The sequence below is a fragment of the Paramormyrops kingsleyae genome, chromosome 23 (assembly GCF_048594095.1).
Source record: "Paramormyrops kingsleyae isolate MSU_618 chromosome 23, PKINGS_0.4, whole genome shotgun sequence".
NCBI lineage: Eukaryota > Metazoa > Chordata > Actinopteri > Osteoglossiformes > Mormyridae > Paramormyrops > Paramormyrops kingsleyae.
This window is the reverse complement of record NC_132819.1, coordinates 2,037,457-2,059,609: the sequence shown is the minus strand read 5'-3', so window position 1 is coordinate 2,059,609 and position 22,153 is coordinate 2,037,457. Positions and strand designations below refer to the sequence as shown.

General features: G+C 44.4%; 1 protein-coding gene across 1 annotated transcript; it reads right to left on the bottom strand.

Moving 5' to 3' along the window:
- Positions 1 to 3,460: 3,460 nt before the first annotated feature.
- On the bottom strand, positions 3,461 to 22,090 carry lrrc71 (leucine rich repeat containing 71). The gene is made up of 18 exons (XM_023839744.2): positions 21,694 to 22,090; positions 21,232 to 21,320; positions 20,967 to 21,005; positions 20,502 to 20,633; positions 13,563 to 13,679; positions 12,444 to 12,519; positions 12,115 to 12,189; positions 11,871 to 11,939; positions 11,467 to 11,626; positions 11,274 to 11,357; positions 11,045 to 11,119; positions 10,522 to 10,635; positions 10,126 to 10,213; positions 7,678 to 7,790; positions 7,358 to 7,384; positions 6,830 to 6,941; positions 6,549 to 6,640; positions 3,461 to 5,064 (listed from the first exon to the last, which is right to left on the bottom strand). The coding sequence occupies exons 2-18, from the start codon at positions 21,311 to 21,313 to the stop codon at positions 4,948 to 4,950; spliced, it is 1,572 nt and encodes a 523-aa protein (XP_023695512.2). The 5' UTR covers positions 21,314 to 21,320; positions 21,694 to 22,090; the 3' UTR covers positions 3,461 to 4,947.
- Between the last annotated feature and the right edge of the window lie 63 nt (positions 22,091 to 22,153).

Sequence of the window (22,153 nt, the reverse complement as noted above, 5' to 3'; positions counted from 1 at the left end):
ATAAAGTTGTCCTCCAAGAGGGGGGGTGGTGGCTGGGCAAAAAAAAAAATATATAAATCAAATGACTTTCATTTACACAATGTGATACTCATAAGATGGGGAAGAGCATAGGGAGAGTTGGTGTACTGTTGTCTATCCTTTTAGTGACACCTCACCCAGAAGCACAGGCGATGGTCACATGGCACAGGATGAAGCCGTCAGATGTTCAGGTGATCCTCATCAAGCTAAAGGGCCCTATGAGGAGGACAAGGAGGACGAAAGCAATTCACCTACATGTTTGCATTGATTGAGTGTTGTTTCCTGGAATTTATTGTAAGAGATATAAATGTCCCTTTCTCTAGGATGATAGCAAAGATTAATTGGCCTCCTTTGAGTGTCCTAGGATTGAATAGTGTAGAGGACACCAAGGAAGAAAAAATATACATGAAATTAGCTGTAATGTTCTATTACAAATGCCATGGTTTTTTTCTGACTTTGAGTCTTACTGATGAATTGCTGATATTTTGATTTTCCGGTGTCAATATAAATATGCAGTTTCTTTTGCTGCACCATATAGTCCATCCATCTTTGTGGACACCAGCATTTCATACATTGTCCAAAACACTGCTGTCTCTCTTTGGCTCTGATCCTAACACCAGCTCATGAGTTGGCCAGACACAAGGCTAAGTTTTATAGCTTTTTTGAAACTCTCCTTGTGAGATACTTGATTACATTGAGGACACTGCTCAGCCTTCCATCTCATAAAACCTGGGCATGGTGCATTTTCCTTATTTTTAATGCTGGATTAAGACCAGTATGTTTTCGTTCCAACTTGGCATCCATTTTGAGTTATTAATCCCCTTGTGTATTTTTTTTTCCATTATTCAAAGATGTTAATGTTCTTCAGCTCCCTCTCTTGTGAACCATCATTTTATCATACAAGACATTCCATTGAACTATGGATCCCTCTCTGTACACCATGTAGACTAAACTTGTGATCATTTTGGTTATGCACACTTATTTGTTATTAAATGTTTTGGACATATACTGTATAAAGGAACAGACTCCAGATTCTCTGCAGCCAGATACTGAATAAACGCTGGAAGATGAAGGAATAGATAGATATTTAAAGAATTTGTCAAGAAAACACCATTTTATAATTAGTTGTAAAAAAAAATCCTGTAAGATCTCTGTTGCATTTTCTTTAACAGATTTCATGCTTTTATCCCCAATACCTTGATTTTTATCAAAACCCATGTTATAATCTGTGACACTGCTGGAAAAGTAACTATACAGCATATGAGGTAAAAACTTCACTGAACTACATCATTAAAAATAAATACATTTTAAAGAACAGCCATACATATATGTCTTGTGGAAAGTTTGTGTTCTCTCATTCTTGTATGGATTTTTGCGCAGGTGACATTTGACAGCTGTGTGCCCTTGACTGCTGCTGTCCTCAGATACTCCTTTTTCTGATATTCAGCTTTTATTTATTTCAGCTCATTTATTTCAAACTTTTTCGAAGACATGCAGAGGGTTCCTGCTTCTTTGTGAGATACCAGCACCTGCTTTTATGAGTCCATGGTGTCCAGGCTGCTTCTGCAGGACCATGGAGAAGTTACTCCTTCACTTTAGAATTGATCAAAGTCTCCTTGAGCATGATTACCCCTTAATGCTTAATAATCAGCATCATAAACTCAGAACATGTGTACTTCAGAATACCTGACCATTGCTTTGCAGCTAAGCTACAGTATGGATGCTCTTGTTTTTGTAGGCTATATTTTTAATCAATAATATGACTCAAGTAGATTAATAAGAAGATAATAATGGTCAAAACAAAAATAAACAATTGTTATAGCTGTTAAAAGACATCCAGCGGTGTGAGTTTGCCATTGGCCAATGAAGGCTGTTTGAGGGTGCAGACCACTAGCTTGAACAGCACGCCGCCCAGCTTGGGTTCATTCTGGATGTCTGCTGTCAACAGTCAAATTACGACATTTATAATTGCACTGTGCCTTTATTGGCTTGCCGAGAAGTGCACGCACCTCAGGGTAGCTGGTGTTTCCCCGGGGGATACTGCACAGATCAATGCCATGCTGTTCTAAGTTTCCTTTTCCCCTGTGCTATGCTGACCCTCTCAGCAGTATTAAAATCAGCCATCCGTTTTGAGTGTTTTCATGATTTTAATTAATCCCCAGACAGTGAAGTCAAATCTCACTAGTATTACTACTACTCTTATTAGTAAGAACTGCCTTGGTTGTGAAAAGCTACTCCTCACCATTTATATTTACATGCACAGTAAGTAGGACACACGTTGCAGGTTTGACATGGCAGGTGGAAAGTTGTAGACTTATTTTCTCTGCACCAACAAATGTCTCCTTTCACTGACTAATCTCCCACTGGCTCACTGTGCCTAACCTCAGGCATCACATTTTATCTCACCAGCCTGCTGCTTTCCAGAACCCTGCGCACGCACACACACACACACACACACATGCACACACACACACAGAACACACACAATCCTTCCCCTTCAGGCACACTAATGTGCTGTGACACAGGCCTGCAGCAGCCAGCTTGGGTATACCATGTCTTCTCATCAGTCTACCTATTATCACCTACACTTGCCCCCACCCCATACTGCTGAGATCTAACTGATCATGGAGGTACCTAAAGGTGTCCGTTATTCCACGGCTTGTTCAAAATGAGACTCACTCCTCGTCTTATGCTGAAGGAAAACACATCATTGTGATTTGGTATCTCTGATGTGCTTGGAAAAGGAAAACTAAATCAACCCAACCCCACAGTCCAGTCAAAACAAATCACACGCATGCTGCAACTGATGTAAAAACCTTTCTGAATGGGCCCTCTCAAGTCAGTAAGTAATGACAGAAATCTACTTTTAGCAAATCAGTAGATGCAAGGCAAGTGTTATAATTTTGCATGAAAAAATGAACAATACATGAAACTGACAGCTGGAGAAAATGGACCTTAATGAGCAGAAATGATGTACAGACAGGGACACAGTATAAGGAACAGGTACTGAGCTCCATGGGAACATCACATACCTATTGCTGCCCAGCTATGATGTGTCTGGGGCTGGCTAATGTAATGTGTCACCAGGGTTTGCAGCACATTGTCACCACCTTCTTCTGAGCCGTACAATGAAATAAACCAATCAGAGGAAGGGTCACACTGTGGCCCAGTGGGTGGCACAGCCTTACACCTTCAAGGTTGGGAGTTTGCGCTTCTCTCTATTCCGTATTTATATGTAGAATTTGTTCTTTCTGCATTATGCAGGCTTTCTCCTGCAGTCCAAAAACACAGTGAACACAGTGAAGTGGCATCTCTGCATTTCCCAGAGTGTGTCAGGACGTTTGTGCATGTGTCCTGTGATGGGCTGGTGTCCTGACCACTGAACAGATTGACAGAAGAGTTATTTCTGAATGGTTCATGTTTATTTTTGCCCCAGTTCACAACAATATTCTAGCTCTTTACACATGAATAATTCCAATGGTTTCCTAAAGCTAAATTATCTTTCTGGGGACATAGGTTTTATATTCTCTTTCCTCTTGCACCAAACGCTGGGAGTTCAGGGGAATGCTTGTATTTTAAAGAAAAACATACCCAATGTTAACCAAAGTTTGAAAAATTACTAAATATATCCACATATCATTGGATTAATTCCCCTGTAATTTAATACAGTCTCTTGACAATTGTAATATTTATGCTACTGGATCTAATGTGTGGTTGTCAGATAAATACAGTAGGCACCTCCCAAATCACACAGTAAAAAACATGGGGGGGGGGGGACGCAGTGGATGGAAGATGGTTTCTGTACAACAGGAAGCTGAGTTCTCTTAATTTTTTTTTGTTTTTGTCAAGTCTCCAGTGAACAGAAAAGACCATGCCCCATTTGTCTTTTTATAAGAACATAAGAATCAATGTTAGCGGAATAGCTTGAGAAGTCAGCCCAGACTTCCTCAAAGAAACTCTGTGGGTAGCCACTTTTAGCTTTGGCACCAACCTCCATATTTATCACTTGCAAAATGTCATCCTGTTGTCTGGGACAGAAGACAACAGCTTGAAGGTGCTAACAGGTGGCTCAGTTTGAATCCTGCATCCCTGAAGAGGATGTTAAATTAATCTGCTCCATTCCCAACGTTAAAACCTATTCTTACTTCAAATTGTTTTTCTGTCATCTTCATTTGGTATTTCCTGGATGGGTGAGTCTGTGACGAGTCCCCAGGCCAAGAGTTTGCATGCCTGTCATTGATCCTCGTGCCCATGAAAGGCCTGCACATGCATGCTGCAAAGGGGCTGAATGGGGAAATTTAGGTGTGTTATCAATACCCAGTACCCTGAGTACCTAATTTGGCCATTTTATTTTGATGTTCTTTCGACATGCCTCACCCGTAAAAAATAGCTACTACAGATTTCTGACAGGGATCTCAGGAAGAAAGTCCTGCTTCACCTGCTGTTTAGAATGTCTTTGTGGGCTGTATCTGTACTGTGGAGACTTCTACTGTGTTTTCTTTCATTCACCAGTAAAATTATGCTGTGTAAATCTGATGGAGTTTGTGTATGTGTGAGTGTATGCATGTGTGTTACATTGTGATTGCTTGCATAGCTAATTTTACCCAGTGTGCAGCAGATGCAATTGCACCCCCTACTCCTCACATGAAAATGCTATTTGAACACATAAATTTCAATAAAATTATATTGTGTTATAAAATTATATTATGTTATAAAAGTACAGTATTTGAAAATGTGGCTTGTGTTAGTCATATCAATGCATAATAATAATTTATTGTAAATGCATTTGCTATTTCTTTTTTACAAATGTATTTATTTGGATGAATGACTGGTTGGGCTCTCTCACCTTGCACCTTCTGGGAGAGTCGCCTATGATTGTGTGTGTGTGTACGAGTGTACAGCTGTGCATATGTGTGTGTACCCAAAATGCTACACCGCCTGTTCATGCTCCTCGTCTCCTGGAACAGTTTTGCTAAGAGGATCTCTGAGTGTCATCAATTCCTGTAACTTTAGAAAAGCGTCACAGTCCTCTTGGAAACAATTTCTCTGCAAGAAAAAAAAAGATACAAAATGACAGAAATCATGACAAAAGCACAACTGACTGGGGGCAGACGAGAGTAAGAGATGCAACAGGAAAGTGGATAAATACAGGAACAGAGGGGGGTGCTGGACTGAGTAGTAGATGTACAGTATAGGCAACAAGAGGACAAATAAATAAATGCAGAGAAAGCAGTGAGGCAGTCAAGTAAGAGAAACATACATACATACAGCACTGTGCAGAAGTCATAGGCAGCCAAAGAAAATGATGTTTAAATGAGCTTCGTGTTGGTGTAACACTATGCTATTATGCCTAGCAAAGTGTGCTAACTTAGCCATTTCAAAACATCTGCTAACATCACCCCAGTATTTGCACCCATGTATTTTTTGGCTCAACCACTAACACACCTTGTATAGCTAATCTATAAAATATATATATATTTTTTTTAATTAATCTAATTAATTAATTAAGGGAGCTGGTGGTGAAATTTAATAAATACACGAAATGGCTGAAGTGCTCCTGAAGAGAGTTTTGGGAACTGAAACAGTGTTCATCTAGCCATCCAACTAGATATCAGTAACTTTTTGGAGAATTGAAGTAATTCTTACAAATTTTTATTGTTATTCTTAATTTGCATATGTTCTAATGTTAAATTGTGTTTTTTATAAAAGTACACCTCCTACCTAAATAGCTTTAAACATTTCTATTGATTTCCTAAGACTTTTGCACAGTACTGTACATAGACATATATGTCAGGATCTCTCCTTGTCTTGCCCTGGTCCATGTGTTGTTTCTTCAGTTCCCATTTCCTGTCATTTCCCAGGTTTATTTTAGTTCCTAGTGTGTGGTCTTGTTGCCTGGGCTGCCGTGTAGCTCAATGGGCTGAGCCATGGCAACTAACCTGGGGAAATACAGGACATGGGATGACCAGTGACACCTGCTGGGCCAAATGGGGAAATGACAATGGACTGGGGCAGGACAGGAAACAATCCTGATACCTACTTGTGTGTGTGTGATATGTGATGTTTGGTCTGGACTCTTATTTTCTGGACCTGAACCATCCACCTCTGATGAATGATAATTTCTTGAAGAACAATAATTACACATTGGCGCCATTACAACAAGAAATAGCCGTGTGTATCACGTCACACAGCAAATGCATAATTGCGTACCATTTATGTGCATCCCTGTATACATGCATGTGCTCGATGCCGTGTGTGTTGTGACACATTACTTATGTGACCATCATCAAAATAATCTGTCACCAAGAATCGACAAATCCTGGCCGCTAAACACCCTGTCAGCAGTTTGTGGTTTTTCCCTTCTGGGATCATTCTCAGTAAGAACTCACCACAGCTGACCATAGCTGACTGTCATGATGATTTGACACTTGTCAAAGTCATTCAGATCGTTATCTCTGCCCATTTCATATAATGTAAACATGTTGTGAAAAGAACAGGAGGCAAAGTGGTCTTAAGACAGAGACACTCACAGAGAGAGAGAGGCGAAGCAGCCCTCCACCCGCTGGCTGCTGACTGACAGATGTGAGGAAGGAGCTCAGTGACTGCTCCGTCAGCCTGTTGCCTGAGAGCAGAAGGGGAGCAGGCACCCCCAGAGAAACATCACTCAGGGGCAAAGCTAGAGCACTGCCTGCCTGTGCACGCAGAAGTGGCTAAGGCTGAGCTAAGGCTGTGCTAAAGTTGTGTTAAGGCTGAGCTAAGGCTATGCTATTGGACTGATGTCCTGCTGAACTGTCATACTGAAGGCAATGACCTGAAAGGTTCAGGGATGTCAGGACATCGTTCCCCAGCACAATGACCTTCCCCTCACGGTATTGTACTTCTGTCTCCAGCACAGGGATTTCCGGCTCTGAGGTCTCGGCTACCTGAGGAAAACAGCTTCAGAAAATATAACAAAGGCCACAGCCCACTTCATACTGCTGTTATTCTACTGTTTTGGAGTTTTTGCGTGTTTGGAGGTTACATCATATGTCTGGCGGCTTACGTCATCTCATTCAAGGTTCTTGTGGTGTGTTTGAAGGTTACAGCATATTTTTGGAGACTTCTGGAGGTTTATGTTAGATGGCTTATGGATTACATCAGTTAATGTCATGATGTGAGGTTTATGGTGTATATTTGGAGGTTTATATATTTAGTACTGTAGGTGTACTTCACGATGCTGTTGCTGTAGCAGTTGAATTAAACTGCATGGAATGGAATATTAAAAAGGAAAATTGGTAACAGAATTTCATACACACAACCATGCAGGGGTGAAGGAATACGTGGAGCAGTAACATTGTACCTTACTCACAGGGATCACAGTCTTGTCCTGAGGATGAAACAAGACAGAAGCCTGTGTGACTACAGCAGATATACAGAAGTGTTTTCTACAGTTTGTAGTTAATATTTCATAAAGATGTGTAGAGATATGGTAGAATTTTTAGTTTCAGTTTCAGGTCTAGGCACACATTTTTATAGTTTACATTTCATTTAACAATGCTGCTCCATGATTCTGGCCTGAAATGAAAACAACAGATTTGCGAGAAACAGGCTTGGCTTGGTGCAGTAAGGAGGCAGATGGGCGATGATGATCCATATTTGAGAAGGCGCTGTGTTCAGTACCGCGTGCGTGAGTCTGCTCCCCTGATCTGCTACCTCTTGTTTAAACACAGAAAGATTCTTTTCTTTGGCAGCAGGTTTGACCCCCTTTCCCCGAGCCAACTTGGTGTCAGGACCTGGTGACAGGAAAGTAAGGTTAATGCATGACAATAAATAAGGCTTCATGCACGGCCTGTTGTGCATTAACCTGCTTATACCATGGTTAATACACATTTGGCTTGCAGGTTGGCACCTAAAGAAATTATTTCAAATTTATGAGTAGAACTACTTTTTTCTGCCAATGATTAAACATTTCCATGTAGTTACTGTTCATTTTACATTGTTTTCAACATTTGGAATTTTAAGTAAGAATTAAAGATTAAATATAAGTGTGAATTGATTTACTACAATGAAATAATAAACACCATTCTAACCAATCAGATTTGAAAATTCAACAGCGTTGTGATATAATGGTGGCTAATAACTCCCCAGAATTACTGATAAAAAGGTGACATTTTAATTTAATATATACAAAAAAGCATACAACTTAAACTGCTTCCAAAATGTATGAAGCCAGTGCTACTCACTGAAAAGTCAGAGAAGTTTCCAGAAATTGGCCCATGGCAAATGTGTTATCTCTTCATTTTTTTCCTACAGCTCAAGCATGTGAGTAATGAGGATGAATCAGGATGCACCATAATTGAACAGGCATTGATTTGCCATTCACTTTGTGTTCACAGTACTCCAGCAGAATCTCTGATAATTGTTCTTCCTGTCTGCAGAAAGAGGCCACTTTCTGCTTGGTTTCCATCATGTTCAGTTCAAGTCATATTCATTTTCATAAGGAGCTGAATTCTTTATCACTTTGTGAGCAAAAATTTATTAGGCTGCCCTCTTTGTTGTATATACATTAAGCTGCCCTCTTTGTTGTATGTACATTAGGCTGCCCTCGTTTTTGTATATACATAAAGCTCACAGTTAAATTATGACACCCAGCGGTAAATGGGCAGAGGTGGCTTGATGGTTAGGGTAGCGCACTTGTAATTGAAAGATTGTGGGTTCGAATCCCCCACCAGCAAGTCATCACTGAGGTACCCTGAGCAAGGTACCGTCCCCAAGCACTGCTCCCCGGGCGCTGAATTAGCTGCCCCCTGCTATGTCACGAAAGTCACATGTGGGTCAAGTGCAGAGGACACATTTCGTTGTTGCGCACTGTGTGCTGTGGTGTGTTGACACTGATCACTTAATTCTAAATTTACAGAATTCATCCTACTCCAGAATTAGGGCAGCTCATATGACACATCGGATAATACTGGTACTGTTTGGGCGATTACAGAGTAGATGTGGAAATTGCATGGAAAAGACAGCTCTGGGGTAACTTAGTACCCTGTTTAAATGTTTTCTATTCATATTAAAATGGCCTCCCCTGCCACAGTTTACAAGGGAAAACATGTTCTTCTTGTAACCATTTTCCCCGAGACAATGTCTGTTTCCCTTCAAGGAGGTCAACATCAACACAGCTATCCCACTTGAAGCAGCCACTCACTAAGAGTGCTGCATACCTGCCATGTGATTTCTGGTGAGCTATAGGCTGTAGGGCTGTGGTCTGCCAAATGGCTGGGACAGCCTCCAAGACAGAAATATTCAACAAAGCAGGACTTATGCCCCCACCCCCAAAAAAAACACAGAATGGGGACAACACCCCATTTAATGAGAGGCACAAAGAAGTAAAGGTGACTTCAAAAACCTTAAAAGAATCCCTAGGTAAAGGAGACACAGCACACTACATCAGTCCTTCAACCAACACACGTAACACACACCTGAGATCACACCTGTATCTATACCTGTAAGCTTAACTCAGAACATGAAATCCTCAGATAAAGCAATTTGTCTGGAAGTGGTAGTGGCAAATCACTCATTGGTAGGTAGATTTGGGTGAAGAGTGGAGCAGGAGCGCCCCCTGCTGACACTCTGCAGAATGTGGAGAGTTTTTCCTAAGGCCTGAAAGCATCACTTCATGATTGTTTTTTCATGCATTTCACTTTCTGTTTACACAACATTCTATGCAGTATAAATATGGTACTGTATTAATCATATTTGCTTTTGCATCAATAATAGAAAAAATCCTGCCCTCTGGTGGTTTCAGCGGTGTATTGCAAAGTTTCAGGAAAAAGTATCTCCATCCACTACACCAGGTTATAGCAGGCTCTGCTGTACTATGACTGATGCATGTCTTCAAATTCTAGTAATAGCTCATCCAAAAACACATACAGATTGTCAGAGTAAAATGTATTGTCACTCTGCTCATTTTGGAAGAGTTTATACCCAGTTCGGGGTGGGCTGATGGGGCTCCAGCCTGGCCTGAGGCACTTGCACACCTTGGTGGAGGCAGCTGGAGTTCAGCCACACCCCAGTGAACTCAGACAGCACCATGTACACTAAGCTGACATCCCTGCAGTACTGCTCCTGTACCTTTGCCGGTTAGCTTGGTCTCCTCCTTCCTTCCAGGAGTCAAATTTCCCTCACTGGCTGTCTGGTTCTCCTCCTTCTTGGGCATGTCCTGCATGCAGAGAGTGGAGTCAAACACACTACACACAAGGGCCATCTGGAACAGCACCCTCAGCACTACAATTATAAACCCAGCCATTTTCATTACATGAACTGCCCAGCTGACACGTTCTGTTTGAGGCTCTGTCAATGTGCAGGGTGCTAAGAGGGGTGGCTGGCCCCCCTCTGCCACCCATCATTGTAGTAACCTCATCTAATTGGCCTATTTTCACATCTGTTCACTGTAGAGCATGGCAGAGCGCAGAGAAGCTGGCAGAGCGTGAAGGTGAAGTTGGCAGAGATCTACTGCTGTAGGGATACCTTCTTCCTTGTGGAGCTCCTAGTGGTGTTGCTCATGCTGGGCTCCAGCGAGGAGCTGCTGGCAATCGACAGCCAGCTCTCATTTTTGGAGTCTGCAATCTGGGTCTGGCTAGGCTGGAGAAGGGGGCACATGGCTCTGAGAAGCTCCCTTTTCTCTGTCCTCTCAGTTTTTTCTCAGTTCTACCCCAACCCCCCCATTTCCTTGTGTCCTGTTTCTGTCTCTATCAGTCAAACATTACAGCTCCATTCCAAGCCTACCAGTTCTTTATACTGAAGGTACAATGTAGATGCAACATTTGGGGTTAACACACAGAAGTTCCCAACAATGTAATGTGAATAATGGACAATAAACAAGACAAACAACAAAGCAATACAGTGCAGACAGAGTAGAAATTATCAATGGTATTTATATGGAGAGGAATCTTACGAAAAATAATCATGTCCTTGTCAGTACATGTGCTTCAATCAGTACATATGTTTGTGTCAGTGGACATGTCCCTATCGGTAGGTATGTCCCTCTCACCAAGGAATTCCACTTGCCCATCTGCCTTCTCCTTTCTACGATCTCATCATGAGTGAGTGCAAAGGGCCCCAGCACCTGTGGAGAAAGCACAGAGAGGAGGCACCAAAGAATATAAGACCTGAGCTCCAGACTGTAGAAACAGGGGTCACCAGAATATATGGCACACAGTCTGCATACAGACATATCACAGCATGAATTTACAGAGCAACAAGGCTCAGATGATACATACCTCTGCCAGATATGCAGCGCCAGCATCTCCAATGCGATTGTAGGCCAGGGAGAGACACAACAAGGTCCGATTTAGCCGCAGTCCCTGCAAGTTACAGGAAGAAGGTATTTTGATGGTTTCTTCAGCTATTCGCATTAAGCTGCAAAGTGCATCACAGTCTAACTGCCTTTTGGCTTTTAGTGCTATACTGTACCTGGGCGATGTGTTTGGCTCCTACATCCCCAATTGAATTGAAGGCCAGGTTAAGGTACAGCAAGCTCCTGTTAGCCACTCTTGCTGTGGACAGTGCAGCACCAATGAGATGAGCTCCTCTCTCCCCTATGCAGTTGTTCCGCAGGGACAGGTGGGTCAGCCTAGGAATAGGGCAGGGTGGTGATCACTGGCACAAGGACCAAAGCAGATGTTCGGAAAGCTCAGAAAGGACCAGTAAATTATGTACTGTACCTGAACCCGCTTTCCAATGTGCCTGTGCGCGTTTGTGTCCGTGTTGTATGTGTTGTGTGTGTATCTTTCTGTACATCAGTACATGTGGTGTGTATTTCTGTGTGTCTGCATTCATGTGTGTGGAGCATTTGTGAGAGATTGATAAAGACCCACGGGCTGTCTTCAGCGATGAGGATGTGGAAAGCTTGTTCTGGAAGGGGATTTCCTTCTAAAACCACAGTCCTGTCAGAGAGATGGGGGAGTGCAACCTGAGTGGAGGGCAGACAGTCCTTGTGGCACCGATTTTCGGTTACATCTTAATTCATCTACAGGAAAAGTGCTACGGTTAGAGCCAAAGAGGCCGGGAGGCTTAATGATATCCAGGCTAATGGACACACTGCTCCCAGGGGCCAATTACCTGAGGTTGAGACAGAGAGACACAGTGCTCTTTAACGAAGTTAGAGTTTGCTCAGTCAAGCCTGCTCTCCATAGACTGTATGAATGATACATATGCATATTGTCAGATCACAGCTTATTAATAGTTATAAGAAACACATGTATTTAGAACTTCAGTTAAAAGCAACGTATCTCGCACTAACAAAGAATAAGGCTTTATTTCACTCACTACTACTTCTCTTCTTTACCTCCTGGTTGAGTTTGTCCTTCAAAATTTACCTCTATTCCACAGCACATGCCTCACTGGCCACTCCCACTCCCCTCTTTGTGCCCCATCTCCACAAAACTCACTGCAGCCTTTGCAGGTTGCTCAGGGATGGCAGTATCTTGCTCAGGGCCTGCATGGTCAACTCGTCAGCCTTCCAGCCTGATTTGAGGAACTCATGTTAATACTGGAGCGTTTGGATAAGTACTCTGTACTGTGCGTTATTACCTGTCTCAACCCAGATCTCTAACACCACAAGAAGTATCCAAAAAAGAGTCATTATTAAACATCAGACTGCCCACTTCTCCCAGAAGTTCCAGGAGGCTCCCACAAATTGACAGTAGCTCCCTGACACCCGCAAATGACAGTCAATGTCCCAGAAATCTGTTGTTCTGCTATTTAGTAGAGTTAAAATTAACTAGCAAGATGGTTTACTGCTGCAACCCTGCTCCACCTGGTCAGTAAATTTAATACCATCACCTTTTAGCCTTAGTTGGCAAATCTTACCACCAGGCCCCCCCTCTCCCAAGTCAACAAGTCTTGCAACACCCCAACCTAGCTAGCACTATGCTTGGGCGGTATCTCATTCTGAATAATGCTAGACCGTACAAGACATTATACTATGATATATGGTATTTTTATGTTATTTTAAAAATCAGTACTTCCAAATAAAATGTGTGTGTGTGTGGGGGGGGGGTGTTACAATGCATTATATAATAATGCCGCATTATTTAATAACTCCACAAAATGTAACAATTTTTCATCACATAATGTGAGGTTACTACATTATGCATTGTCACACACCATGTAACAACACATTATGCAATAACACCACATTATATAGTAATTCGATAAAATGTTACAAATTCATGACTACATTATAATTTTATATTGTAACATTACCCAATTAATATCATCATCATCATTATCGTTATTATTATCATCATTCAGTTCATTGCAATCTGTCGAGTTATTACATAATGCGCCGTTACTACATATTGCGTTGTCACAGGTGGGTATTTTTGAAACAAAATACAGCAGTATACCCAAAATACCAATAACACCCAAGCCAAGCCAGCAACCCCCTCCTCCCTGTTTCCCTCATCTTGAATCAACATGCCTAAATAGAGATGGCAGCAGCAAACTAGCTGAGTGCAGACACTGTGTTGACACATTCAGCAGGTGGTGCTAATTGACGTGCTCACCAAAGATCCTGAGCTCCCTCACGCTGTGAGGATCCTCTGTCTCCAGCTCTGCCTGCAGACAGGGCTTAGGAGACCACTGGGTGGTGGCTTCATCACGGACTTTTGCCAGACTGTCTTCTGCAACATAAAGGAGAGATTTATGCTTCTTACTTTTGGAATATCAGTATTTAAATAAGTATTTTATAATGTTGACCCTGGGTGCATGTAGCCCAAGTTTCATACACATTGGTGGTTACATTTCACACTGTAGCACTGAATTCACAATTTTGAGCATGATGGGATTTGGGGACTTTATGGTATATATGTCATATTCGTGCCAGCAAAAAATACTGCTGTTTACAGTGGTCTGCAGTGGTAAAGATAAATGTCAATAACGAAACCTACAAAACCAACATAAAGAAAATATGTTTTAATGTAACAAAATAGCACAGTACAGGCACTGTATATGAATCGTATCTGCTTATTGTAGCTGTCACACATACATTACTGTATGCATACTGTGTTACAAGTTAGATATGGACAGTGAGCCATTATACAGTTGGCAGCGCTGCCCATTCTCCTGCACATGTTGCACTAAGCGATACATCCACTAATGTTCTATTACGTCCGCTTACAGGCATCTCTCAGTCAGTGGGTCAGTGTATATTATGTATTATGGACCTGGGAGGTAATCAACTCATCAAACATGACTCAGTCAGGCAAAATTCAACATGAGGTCATATGTGGGGTGGTGAGTGGCTCAGTGGGCTAAGTCTTAGCAGGCCTTCGCAGAAGAGTCTCACGTTCATGGGCCCTTAAGCATGGCCCTTAACCCCAGCTCCAGGGGTGCTGCATGTTAGCTGACCCTGTCCTGTGACCCCCCCCCCCCCCCCTAGCCATGGAGAACAAGATGGGGTCAATGAAGAGAAGCATTACAATATACCTGTACCAGAGCATGTGAGCGGAGCGGAGCGTGAGCGAGGAGCGGAGCGGGCGGAATTTGGTCAGAGCGCGGAGCGGGTTTTCTAATTAAGGCTGGAGCGGTCGCTTTGTCTCGCTCCAATTTCGCTCCGATACCGCTCACACTACAATTCTGAGGCGTGCCCAAATCTACCCAGAATTCATCTGTACAATTATCAAGACTGTTACACAAATTGGCCGAGATGGAATTCGCAAAGTATTTCACAAAGAAAACTGATAAATCATACAAGTGTACTATTCTTATCAAACGTATAGATGACAAGAATGTACAGCAAGAACAACAATATGGTGAAACTGTTTCAGTGAGTAAAGATTCACTTTGGAATCACTTTTCTCAGAAACATGAGTGTGCTACACGAACAAGCGGAAGCCAGAGCAAAACGCGTGCAAGTTTTATATGGTTGTAGCATATCAAGTCTATAAAGTAAATTAATTAAGTATAAAAGCCTATAAAGTAAATATTGGTAATCAAATAAATTCGTTTTGTCATTCAAAGTAGGTCTAATAAGATTTTTTTTTAATTTCACGTAACGTAAAATTTTATTTTAGATACGTGCTGCATCAACAGAAAAAATTGAGGAATTTAAAACGTGTCTGTATATTCTTTAGGCTATTAAACCCACTGATTCCTTTATTTTTAAGCCTATTTTTGTGTGGAATGCCATTTCCAAACCTGTCCGTTGTTGCCGATAGGTTGCTTAAAAATAAACATTTTCTGTTCTGACTGGCAATGTTGCCGTTGCTCATATTTCTTTATGACATAAGGCTTCGGTTTAAGGTGACATTTGTTAGGCATGCAGATTATTTGTTCCTCTTTTAAATTGGAGCGAGCGTGGAGCGATTTGACTGGAGTGGGAGGACATTTTAGTGGAGCGAGGAGCGGTGTTGAGCGGAGCGGCTTAGTGCAAATTAGAGCGGAGGAGCGGGCGGAGCCAACAGCCTCGTGAGCGAGGAGCGGAAATTCTCACCGCTCCGCTCCGCTCACATGCTCTGACCTGTACTTGTGCAAATGGCAAATAACACACCTTTGTTTTGTTTAGGGCTATGCATGTTATTCATTCACAGCTCCACTTCCATCGTTGCCAATAAAGAGAACTGGCCAAACCCACATTCACACCGAGCCTTGCTACTCACTTATTTGCATCAACGTTTATGGATTCCAGAATAAGTCCATTTTACCCAAGAGTGAGTTCACACACCACATCATGCCGTGCATTTGACCTTGATGTAGTATGAGTAAACAAACTTAGGTTTACTGTTCCACCCCATTTCCATCCATCCATCCATCCATTATCTCCCGCTTATCCGAGGTAGGGTCGCGGGGGCAGCAGTCTCAGCAGAGAAACCCAAACTTCCCTCTCCCCGGCCACTTCATCCAGCTCCTCTGGGAGAATCCCAAGGCGTTCCCAGGCCAGCCGAGAGACATAGTCCCTCCAGCGTGTCCTGGGTCTTCCCCAGGGCCTCCTCCCAGTGGGACAAGCCCGGAACACCTCACCAGGGAGATGTCCAGGAGGCATCCTAATCAGATGCCCGAGCCACCTCATCTGACTCCTCTCAATGCGGAGGAGCAGCGGCTCTACTCTGAGTCCCTCCCGAATAACCGAGCTCCTTACCCTATCTCTAAGGGAGAGCCCAGCCACCCTGCGGAGGAAACTCATTTCGGCCGCTTGCACTCGCGATCTCGTTCTTTCGGTAACTACCCACAGCTCGTGACCATAGGTGAGGGTGGGAACGTAGATCGACTGGTAAATCGAGAGCTTCACCTTTTGGCTCAGCTCCATCTTTACCATGACAGACCGATGCAGTGCCCGCATCACTGCAGACGCCGCACCAATCCGCCTGTCGATATCCCACTCCATCGTCCCCCCACTCGTGAACAAGACCCCGAGATACTTAAACTCCTCCACTTGGGGAAGGACCCCATCCCCGACCTGGAGAGAGCATTCTACCCTTTTCCGGCTGAGGACCATGGTCTCGGATTTGGAGGTGCTGATTCTCATCCCAGCCACTTTACACTCGGCTGCGAACTGTCCCAGCGAGAGCTGAAGGTCACGGTCCGATGAAGCCAACAGGACCACATCATCTGCAAAAAGCAGAGACCTATCCCTGAGGTCATCAAACCGGACACCCTCAACACCCTGGCTGCGCCTAGAAATTCTGTCCATAAAAACTATGAACAGAATCGGTCACAAAGGGCAGCTAACCCTCACCGGAAACAAGTCCAACTTATTGCCACTCATGCGGACCAGACTCTGGCACCGGTCATACAGAGACCGAACAGCCCTTAAAAGGAAGCCCGGCACCCCATACTTCCGGAGCACCCCCCACAGGACTCCCCGAGGGACACGGTCGAATGCCTTCTCCAAGTCCACAAAACACATGTAGACTGGTTGGGCAAACTCCCATGAACCCTCCAGAATCCTGCGGAGAGTATAGAGCTGGTCCACTGTTCTACGGCCGGGGCGAAAACCACACTGCTCCTCCTGAATCCGAGGTTCGACAATCCGGTGGACCCTCCTCTCCAGAACCCCCGAATAGACCTTACCAGGGAGGCTGAGGAGTGTGATCCCCCTATAGTTGGAGCACACCCTCTGGTCCCCCTTCTTAAAAAGGGGGACCACCACCCCGGTCTGCCAGTCCAGAGGCACTGCCCCTGATGTCCACGCGATGCTGCAGATGTGTGTCAACCAGGACAGCCCCATAGCATCCAGAGCCTTAAGGAACTCCGGGCGGATCTCATCCACCCCCGGGGCTCGGCCACCGAGGAGCTTTTTGACCACCTCAGTGACCTCTGCCCCCAAGATAGGGGAGTCCACACCCAAGTCCCCATACTCTGCTTCCACATTGGAATGCATGTCGGTGGGATTGAGGAGGTCTTCGAAGTACTCCTTCCACTGACCCAAAACGTCCCGGGTTGAGGTCAGCAGCACCCCATCCCCACCATAAACAGTGTTGATGTTGCACCGCTTTCCTGCCTGGAGCTGCCGGATGGTGGACCAGAATCGACTCAAAGCCGTCCGGAAGTCATTTTCCATGGCCTCACTAAGCTCCTCCCAAACCCAAGTTTTTGCCTCAGTGACCGCCGAAGCTGCAACCCGCTTGGCCTGCCGGCACCTGTCAGCTGCCTCTGGAGTCCCACAGGCTAAAAAGGCCCAATAGGACTCCTTCTTCAGCTTCACAGCATCCCTCACCACTGGTGTCCACCAGCGGGTTCGCGGATTGCCGCCGCGACAGGCACCGACCACCTTACGGCCACAGCTCCGGTCAGCTACCTCCACAATGGAGGCGCGGAACATGGCCCATTCGGACTCAATGTCCCCCACCTTCCCCAGGACATGGGAGAAGTTCTGCCAGAGGTAGGAGTTGAAACTCCTCCTCACAGGGGATTCTGCCAGACGTTCCCAGCAGACCCGCACTATATGCTTGAGTCTGCCAGGCCTGGCCGGCTTCCTCCCCCACCAGCGGAGCCAACCCACCACCAGGTAGTGATCGGTTGACAGCTCCGCCCCTCTCTTCACCCGAGTGTCCAAGACATGCGGCCGCAAGTCCGACGACACGACTACAAAGTCGATCATCGAACTGCGGCCTAGGGTGTCCTGGTGCCAGGTGCACATATGAACACCTTTATGCCTGAACATGGTGTTAATTATGGACAATCCATGACGAGCACAGAAGTTCAACAACAGAACACCACTCGGGTTCAGATCGGGGGGGCCGTTCCACCCAATCACGCCACTCCAGGTCTCACTGTCATTGCCCATGTGAGCATTGAAGTCCCCCAGCAGAACAAGAGAGTCCCCAGAATGAGTGTTCTCCAACACCCCTTCCAGGGACTCTAAAAAGGGTGGGTACTCTGAACTGTCGCTCGGCACATAAACACAAACAACAGTCAGAACCCGTCCCCCCACCCGAAGGCGAAGGGAGGCTACCCTCTCGTCCACTGCAGTAAACCCCAAAGTACAGGCGCCCAGCCAGGGGGCAATAAGTATGCCCACCCCCGCTCGGCGCCTCTCCCCGCAGGCAACTCCAGAGTGGAAGAGGGTCCAACCCCCTTCGAGGAGACTGGTTCCAGAGCCCAAGCCGTGCGTCGAGGTGAAGCCGACTATGTCTAGCCGGAACTTCACAACCTCGCGCACCAGCTCAGGCTCCTTCCCCATCAGAGATGTGACATTCCATGTCCCAAGAGCTAGCTTCTGCAGCCGAGAATCGGACCGCCAAGGTCCCTGCCTTTGGCTACTGCCCAGCTCACAACGCACCCAACCCCTATGGCCCCTCCTCTGGGTGGTGAGCCCATTGGAGGGGGGACCCACGTGCCTTGTTCGGGCTGTGCCCGACCAGGCCCCATGGGTATAGGCCTGGCCACCAGGCGCTCGCCATCGAGCCCCACCCCCAGGCCTGGCTCCAGGGGGGGGCAACGGTGACCCGCGTCCTAGCAAGGGAAAACATGTTTCCATCATGTTTTTCTTCATAAGGGGTCTTTTGAGCCGCACTTCGTCTGGTTCCTCACCCAGGACCTGTTTGCCTTGGGTGACCCTACCAGGGGCATAAAGCCCCGGGCAACTTAGCTCCTGGGATCACTGGAACACGCAAACCCCTCCACCACGATAAGGTGGCGGCTCCAGGAGGAGCCTCTGAACTAATTTGGATCTGGGTGTTTTTTTAAAGATTTTTTAGAATAAGCATGGTTCTCAAACTGTTAAAACTCCTTTAAAAATATCTGTGAACTGAAAAAAAATGAGTTTCAAAATGAATATCTGCGTAACAAAAGTAAAATAAATGAATATTATTATAAATGAATAATATTAGTAGTACCACCTATCTTCTCTGGTTTCTGTCTGCCCTTTAATAATCAATATAATCAATAAGTAAAAGTGGCTTACCTTCAGCCTGAATAGTGGGGGGGCAAGTGAGTGGTTTGTGAAACGTACTGTTACCACAATGGAAGGAGTCTTCTTAAACAGAGCAGTCTCCCTGTCAGATATTCCATACTGAAACTGCCTAATCAATGTTTTCTCTCTGAATACTGGCTTCTTTAAGGTATTTATTAGCTTGAGGATTGCAGCCTGCTTCAGCTCAACTCTGTAACACTGATCTTGGTCAGAGTGCTGCAAGTGATGCATCATATGGAATATTACGAAAACAGGCATTAGTACCAGTCGGCTTTCCCCCTTAGTGATCCTTCTGCAGTTGAGTTTTATCTGCTGATGCAAGGGATTTGGAAAAGCTGTGACTTTAGCATGATCAGTCAAATCAGTGAGAAATACCTCCTTTATAAGAGTAATACATAGCAGCACTTTCCTAAGGCAACGTGGTACTGATGCCTTCAAAAGATGTGATTGCTAAGACTTTTAAAGAATGAAATGGACCAAAAGGAAAACAAGCATGTGGATTTTGATCATTTCAAGCCTAAACATTCACTTGAAGCCAAAATGACCAGATTGAACATTTTGGGCACATCACCATGGGAAGGCAGTAGTGGTGGGGCAGTGGTGGCCTAATGGGTAGGAAAGTGCACTTGCTATTGAAAGGTTGCTGGTTTGAATCCCCAACCAGCAAGGTACCACTGAAGTACTCTGACTAAGGTATTACTCCCAGGTACTGAATTAGCTGCCCCCTGCATCCCATATGGTTGTCTAGATTGCTAGTTGATGGGAGCAAATTGCTAATAACCATGTTTTTCACAGTATTGTGCTATGCAAAATTAATACAATGCAATAGCAACATTTGCTATAGTATATAAACCAGGGGTCTCCAACTCCGGTCCTGGAGAGCTACTACCCAGTAGGTTTTCTGTCCCACTCGGCTTCTGATGAGCCACACCTGCTCCTGGTATTTACCTGAGAACAGGTGTGGCTCATCAGAAGCCGGGTAGGATAGAAAACCTACTGGACGGTAGCTCTCCAGGACCGGAGTTGGAGACCCCTGATATAAACAGTGCTTTATTGGTGTACCTGAACTGTTTTTGAGATCTGCACCTACCAGTGGGGATGGACTCAGCAGTCGGCGATGAGGCCTTAGGTTGTGTGGTCACCACAGGTATCCTGTTCATTCCCAACAGAGCACAAACCTCTGGAAAATCAACCTCCAGGCTACCACAGCAATGGTACTCATCTGCAGATAGTGTGTTTAAAGGCATGGTTTTAAAGCTGCCATTGCAAGTTTTACTGTGTGTTGTATTAAAATGCCAAATCAATCCACCACCCACAGACTCTCAATCAGTACAGGACTGAGGTGAGAGCAGGACACATGGTGGACAGGACCCCAGGCCACTGCAGGCTACACACTCAAACACAATCACATGCAAGAGGGGAATTTGAGACTCTAATTCATATAATGGCAAAATATCAGACTATGGGACGAAACCAGATTATCCAGAGGAAACCAGCACAATGAAATTATAAAATAATACTTAAAAATTAAAAGGTCAAATGAATGCAGCCTTACCAATACTTTGGGCTGAGGGTTGTTCTTGAATATTCAGTGCTTGTGGAATAATGCATGGAGTGAGGAAAAGGGAAAAAAAATTATATTCAAGTTAAAGTTGGCACCTCTACCAAAGACAGTTGGAAACAAGCACAGAAACACGCTTGAAGGACGGACAGCTGGCAGACACAGATAGAGTCAGAGAGGGGAAAGCCAAACCCAATAGCCCATAAATAATGCACAGTTAGCTAATTAAACACAGATGTCTCTTTAACAAGATCTGTACCCGCTGTTTCTTCTTCAGCTGCTGGCAACCCCCTGTCTGTCTTTTCTTTAGGGGGCTTCTCCCCTCTCCTTTTCATATTCATACAGATCCTGCGGTGACATCAGCAGAGATCTCAAAGCAGCAGGTCACAGACAGAATTTCTATCACCAAAAGGAATCATTTCTAATGTTTTCAACGTTTCTGGTAAATACTGTAGCACGTTTAAACTACACAACGAGACACCGGTACTTATTCTATTCGTTAAGTAGCGGGGTCATAAAGCTGCATAGTCAGGTAACTGAATATTGGAACCCGAGCCCGTTCGGCAAAATTTACCGAGGGGGACCTGCTCTAGGTACAAAGATAATTATATATTCGTATATAGAAACTTATTTCGCTCAGAAAGATTTTCAATATATGAAACACGTACCATATATATTTGGTATGAAGGTGCGTTGGTAACCTTTGTATCTATATACATACCTCAAATGTGCTTACCGGACAGCGTCTTTGGTGTTTCCATAGCAATGTCGCTGGAGATCACGTGATCTGCTGTTAACTCTTTACTTCAAACCCCAGAATAATTTGGAAACAGTAGTCTATGACTTTGGACTTGGGGAGGATACCCGCTCAAACAGAACGAAGGCAGGAATCGAATCCCCAGTCTTGTAAGCGTGCGGCCATTGCCACTAACAAGGGCTATACACGCCCCAATACTTCAGACAAAATGTACCCAAGTTAATCTCCTACCCGTAGCCTATAAATTACTCATATTCTAACAATTAAACTTAGATGACAGCTTATTTTCTGTTATTCTACAGATATCGCTGAACAGAAGTGTTTATTTATAGAAGGCTTTGTTATTGCCTGTAGCAGAATGGGCAACTGAAACAATGTTCCGCCTTCAGATTATACCTGGGTAGTCTCGAAATATGTTTTTAAA

Coding starts and splice junctions, on each gene's coding strand:
- lrrc71 (XM_023839744.2), bottom strand. CDS start 21,313: ATGAATATGAAAAGGAGAGGGGAGAAGCCCCCTAAAGAAAAGACAGAC. Junction 12,520..13,562: donor GAGGGAGCTCAGGATCTTTG/GTGAGCACGTCA, acceptor TCCTCAAATCAG/GCTGGAAGGCTGACGAGTTG. Junction 11,120..11,273: donor GCGCTGCATATCTGGCAGAG/GTATGTATCATC, acceptor CTTTCTCCACAG/GTGCTGGGGCCCTTTGCACT.